Source organism: Cynara cardunculus (genome assembly GCF_001531365.2).
Source record: "Cynara cardunculus var. scolymus isolate 2C chromosome LG 11, CcrdV1, whole genome shotgun sequence".
NCBI lineage: Eukaryota > Viridiplantae > Streptophyta > Magnoliopsida > Asterales > Asteraceae > Cynara > Cynara cardunculus.
Genome location: NC_037538.1, coordinates 14,729,942 through 14,736,177, shown reverse-complemented (window position 1 = coordinate 14,736,177; position 6,236 = coordinate 14,729,942). Strand labels below are relative to the sequence as shown.

Sequence of the window (6,236 nt, the reverse complement as noted above, 5' to 3'; positions counted from 1 at the left end):
CACAATCACTGATCAATCTTCATATTAAGCTTCCTTCAATGGCAGATTCATGGATTTAACAATAAGAACACTATGAACACATATGAATATTGAGAGAGAAAGTCAATCCTCTCAATTCAGTCAAACCTCTTATTACTAATCTGAATATTACAATTAGCTCCTTTTCTTACTAATTACAAAGATTAAACCATATTTATATGGTCAACCTAACTAACAAAGTCAAAGTCAAACCAGTTTAAGAAAGTCAAACACGCTGACTTTTACAATTATAGACTAAAATTAATCTTTCAAGACGAATACAATTAATACTGATTTTTCAATCCTAACAGTTCAAGGACTTATTTGTTCCAAAAAAAAGTTCAAGGACTTAATCATTCCAAACAAGAAAGTTCATTGGTTTTTATTGTACTTTTCCCTAGATTTTATTCAGAAATAAAAAAATCATTGATTTTTCAAAATCACATAAAACCATATTATAACATCGATTGAAATAAAAATAAAATGAACTATGAAGATCAAGATGTATCTCGCTGCATTGCGCGAGTACCCTTCTAGTATTAATGTATACTAGAAGGGTACTCGCATAATGAAGTGAAATACATCTCGATTTTAATGTTTCATTTTAATTTTTTTGTCTCAGTCGATGTTACAAAAAAATGGAAAAAAAATATTGATATTAGTACCAAAATAACTTTAAAATTTCTTTTTTTTTGTATTTCTTTAATTTATTTTTTAGTTTAATAATATATTTTTTTTATAAAAATAATTAAATATTTTGTTAGAACTTAATGATTATCTTAATTATATTTTATATTTAAAATAAGATGTTTATTCTCTATTTGATTATGTTTATCTGTAGTTAGTTACATGAATTCAAACATTAAACATTAATAAGTTGTATTTATACAAAATTTATTTATAATCTTGATTTTTAAATAATACGCATCAATAAACATACTTCAAATATAAAAAAAAAAATTTAAAAGTTTTTATTAATATTTTATAATATAATATAGATTTTTTTCTAAAATTTGTGTCGATAAATTCAAAGCTTATTTAATAAAATCGATTATTTATGGAAGAATTGTGATGGGTGGGAGCCACACAGGAAATTGGTGTGACAAAATGCCAAAATGATGAGTTAGCCGTTGCACCATCACCTTTACACATCCACGCTCCCATAAAGCCACACACCCATCCTTCTCTCTCATTTCAACTCAACAATGGCCGATCATTTCTCCTTCCTTACTGATAGTGACGATGATAGAGCTGTTGAAGATGTTCTCGAACAAGCAATGGATCACTCTGTTCTCGAACAACTCGCTGCTATCAATTGTTCTTCTTTCTCTACGACCGACAACTTACCTTCTCACCTTGAAACCCGATTCCGAAAGCTTAAGTCCCTCCCTACCACCACCGCCTCCCCCGCCGCTTCTCGTTTTCCTCCGTCGAAATCCAGGTCGCTCAGGCCACGATCCCGCAACGATGTGGATTTAGACGAACGACATCCAGGTTTTTGCGGTTCTGCTGATTTTGAACGAATACCAGATGGAAAAAAGGGTTTGGAATCGCCTCCTTCTAACGACAGTCCAGAAGAGCAATCCGATGGAAATCGATGCGAGAGAAAAGGTTTGGAATCGAAATCGAAATCAAATTTGAAATCGGATACAAGTCCACGCGCTGAGGTTTATAAACAAAAGGATTTGAAAGCCAAATCTGGAACCGGTTCTTCTAAATCTCAGTCTGATTCTTGGAGTTTGTCATCTCCGGAGTCGGACACTGGAACTCTGTCGCCTCCACGGCGGAAGATTGGTTGTTTGTGGTGCTCTCCGAAGAAGGAAAAGAGTGTTCCGAGGAAACAAGGGAAGGAAAACCGACAGTCGTCGTCATCATCATGGGGGAATGATGCTGATTTTTTGAAAGCATTTTCTATAAAAGAACAGAAGAAGATGATGAAAAAGGCAATGAAGGAAGAAGAAAAGATCAACAGAGAAGCTGAGAAGATCGTGAAATGGGCGAAACAAGCGTCTGCTAGAATGATGGATGTTTCTGGTGTTGATGATGAGCTCAGTGACATTGAAAACACCAAATGATAGGTAATAACTTCAAATACATACAAAATTATATGGTTTTATATTTCATTTGTGTCCTTAATCAATATGTAATTGCCGTTTCTGTGATTTTTAACATAAAACATATGCCATTGTTAGAAGAAAGATCGTGTGAGAAAAAACGTTGGAGTGAGAAGCGATCTCCATCCTTGATCACCTTAATTACATGTCTGTTCATAAATTGCATTTTAGAAGAGAATTGGTCTGATGCATCATTAGTGTATGATCTTCAATTAGGATTGATCGATCTTTTCTTACCTTCTCACCGGAACTCAACAGGTTATCATTAAAAGGGTCGAGTTTTTTTTTTTTAATTAACCTGGATATCCAACCCGCCATACGATCCAACTAATCTCAGGGCGACCACCTGCTTTGCAGGTAGCCCGGAGCCACCGCACTTGAACCTCCGCGGCCACAAGGAGATTTTTGTTTCTTTTTGGATTTGAACATGGACCTGTAGGCACTTTTAATTTTTGAAGCCAAGTTCAAAACAATCAGGCACCACCCTTGTGGTTAAAGGGTCGAGTTTTCACATCAAGAATTCAAGATATTGGGTTTAAGTCCTAGGATATTGGGATTTACCCGTGTTGACCAGTTTAGAGCTTGTTTTTTCTCATCAAGTCCTGTGACACGGATGACTGATGCGTTCGAGTGAGACAAACAAAGGGCGTTGGTCCTTTTTGGATTATTTCTAGAACATTTCTAGTGTTATTTGTTCTTACTTATTCCATATAGTCATTTTGGCTTTATAGCTTAACGATTAAGCTGTAAAGAAACATTATCATATCCCTGAGTGAACAAGCCGCACAACAATTAACCTCATTAAACTTTAAATAAACAACTCCTTAGAATCAAAACCATAAACCAAATTACATGTACAATTTAAACATATTTTCAAACCACAAACCATATTATTATACACATCTCTAATCACAAAATAGTTTTAAACGGAATAAACAAACAATGTTAATTGAATCTACTGAGGACGGTATATCAATCAAAAACTCTTTTAAGATAAACAAGCCTTCCTAGTTCAAATATCCGTTTATTTTCATAATTGACATTCAAAAAGTAGCATTTCAGATATGCAAAAGGGCATGATGCCATACGTTGGAGCGCATCCATTGCACCGTTTTCACTTTTCACGACCATCATGTGAGAAGTAAGTTGCATATCCCAGATGGATGATGTCGGAGTCCAATCCCAAACCTCTCATTTAAGTTTATAAAAATGCCCACCTTCTTAAATAAATGGTTATCAAATATTCATCGTTAACCGTATCCTAACTTTCGTTGGTGATGAAACCTCGGACGTTAATCACCTGATGAACCAAAAGTTTTTAAGGATTAGAGGTCTAGAGAGTTAACACTAATTTACACTGTGGTAAACTAATAAAGCGATATTATAAGTTAACCAATTCAGTAAAGCAATATGTTTACTAAAAATTGATGTTAAATATTAAACCTGCAATGAACAAGTGCAAGATCATGAAAAACATTTTATAGTTCATACATTCGGTTGAAAAAACTACGGTCTAATAACTGGTTATAGGCAAAAGCTCGTTTTGATTATTACTTGTGAACCTCAAATTGGTCCTTAACGGGTAATAAAAAGCCTGAACAAAAATTATAAAATATTTTAAAAATAAATCCCGTGTTTTGTCGTGTGCCACGACTTTAAACCCATACAACACAAGCAGAGTCGAGCGTTTGTTAGATATAATATCAGATGTTTTTTTACCAAGTACCGCTCATTTTGATCACTTAAAAAAGACTGAAAGTGATGAAAAATTTAAAAAAATATTCATGCAACGAAGATAAAAATATTCAAATTGAAGATACAAAGAATATTCAAGACGAAAAGATAAAAAATGGAGATGGCAAAAGGATCTAATTGATTTACAATGTTATGGTTTATGTAATTTTTATTTCTTATGTTCATTAGTTTACAATTAAATTAGAGCCCGAGTACAGAAGGGTACTCGTATAATGCAACGAAATATATTTTGATTTTAATGTTTCGTTTTGTTCTTTTTTTTATGTCGATATAATACGATTTTATATGGTTTTACGAAAACGATAATTTTTTTATTTTTTGAATAAAATAAAATTTTGAAAATATCATAAAATTTTGAAAAATATATATCGATGTTAGTATCAAATTGACTATTTAAAAGTTCTTGTATTTTGTGTAATTTCTTTAATTCAATTTTTTTTAATTTAATTTAGGTTTAGTAACGAATTAATTTAATTTAGTTTTAATAATATAATTTTTTATAAAGATAATAATCAAGTATTCTATTAGAACTCAATGATTTTTTAATTATATTTTAAATTTAAAATAAGATATTTATCCTGTATTTGATTATGTTCATCTGCAGTTAGTTATACAGATTCAAATATGGAGGCATGGAGCTTTAATAAGTTGTACTTATGCACAATTTACTTGTAATATTTAATTTTAAGTAATATGTATCAATAAACGGTACTTTGTGTATAAAAAATAATTTTAAAAAGTTATTGTCAAATGTTTTATAATATAGTATAGATAGTTATCCACTTCAACTTATATATATATATGTTGAATACTTATGAAAATTTATTTGTTATGATATGAATATTTATAAAAGATGATCAAATTTTATTCATTATGATTAATGTTTTAGATAAAAATAGAGATATTTAGGACTTGTTTTTTTTTTATTATAAAAAAACTCTTATTAGTCTCTAATGTCTGATTTGTTAAGAGGTAATGTAGTTCAGACTCTTTGTTTTTTTCAAATTTTTAGAGACATTTATGTATTATTGTCCTCTTATTTGGTAAGAGGTAAACCAACATCTTATTTGCCTATTATTGTTCTTCAAACTCTTAACAACGACGTTTTTCTCACTTGATTAACCTTAATCGATCATTTCTCTCGATCAATATTTACCAAATCAATTCTCACGTCTCTTAATTGATGTATTTTAGTAGAATTTAAATGTGTTAAATACGTTCAGGGTCGGCCCTGGCCACGTGCAGCCCGTGCGGCCGCACAGACATCAAAGCCTAAAGGAGCATCAAGTTGTCATTTATTACTAGTTTTGAGTTTAATAATTTAGGAATTGCACAACCAAACTTTAATTATAAAAACAGACCCAAGCCCCAGTGGTGATAAATATTGAATGCACATCATAGGAAAAAGTTGGAAAAGTTTTTGTTTGTATAAAGTTGTCTGTATGAATTAATCTGTTTGTATAAGTTGGAAAAGTTTTTGTTTGGGAGAGTTTTTTCGCAGATGTAAGAAGCGTTTTTTTAGTTGGAAGGGACATGTTTGGGAAAGAAAACATGGCTTTCTATATAAAGCTCCCCTAGAAGCTTATTGGATAAGTCACCTTCAATATTATTAAGCCACTATGAAACAGTCATGCATAGTTGAACGAATAAGTTGTTGGTTCCATTAAACTTATTAAGCTACTAACAGATAAGCCCTTAGCCTTTAGTCGTTAGACCTGTAACTTTTGAGTTTTACTTTTTGCTTACTATGACAGTAATTTAGATGTGATTTACTATTTTAGTTAAAAACTAACTATAGTTTTCCTTGTCTTTTAAGTCTCATATATTGAAATAAAGTTTCTATGTTGCTAATTTTAATTTGGAAAAAGGAAAATTGGAAGAGAAGGAAGCATGATCTTAATCTAGAATTTATCATTTATATTTTGTATTCAGGGTTTTTGTTTTTGTTTTTGTGTCCCCCCATTGTATTTTTTTATTGTAATTAATAAAAATCAACATGAAGATGAGATACTTAGCTTGAATAGGTTTTAAATTCTTTAAAAAATCGCATGTTTCGTTGTTTCATTGACTTAAAAAAAATAGACTTAGGGACATTTTTTATTATTTTCGCACAGGGCATCAAAAATCTTAGGACCGGCCCTGAATACGTTAATGACATATTTTCATTTAAGTGAATGTTAATGTTGATCCTCTCTCTCATTGATTTGTTGATAATCCCTTTTTCCTTTCGATGTATTTATGTATCTGTAATTTCAGTTCCAGCGATCATACACTGAGCTTGTTCAGTGATCGCTGATGAACTTGTTTTGAAATTCATTCAGAGACAACGATACTTCAAGAAAACAACAC

General features: G+C 31.3%; 1 protein-coding gene across 1 annotated transcript; it reads left to right on the top strand.

Moving 5' to 3' along the window:
- Window positions 1-1,179: 1,179 nt before the first annotated feature.
- LOC112521941 lies at window positions 1,180-2,216 on the top strand. The gene has a single exon (XM_025130952.1). It carries the CDS (start codon window positions 1,224-1,226, stop codon window positions 2,091-2,093), a length of 870 nt encoding a protein of 289 aa, XP_024986720.1. The 5' UTR covers window positions 1,180-1,223; the 3' UTR covers window positions 2,094-2,216.
- Window positions 2,217-6,236: the final 4,020 nt, after the last annotated feature.

What these genes read in the sequence shown, in the direction of transcription:
- LOC112521941 (XM_025130952.1), top strand. Translation starts at nt 1,224, where the DNA reads ATGGCCGATCATTTCTCCTTCCTTACTGATAGTGACGATGATAGAGCT.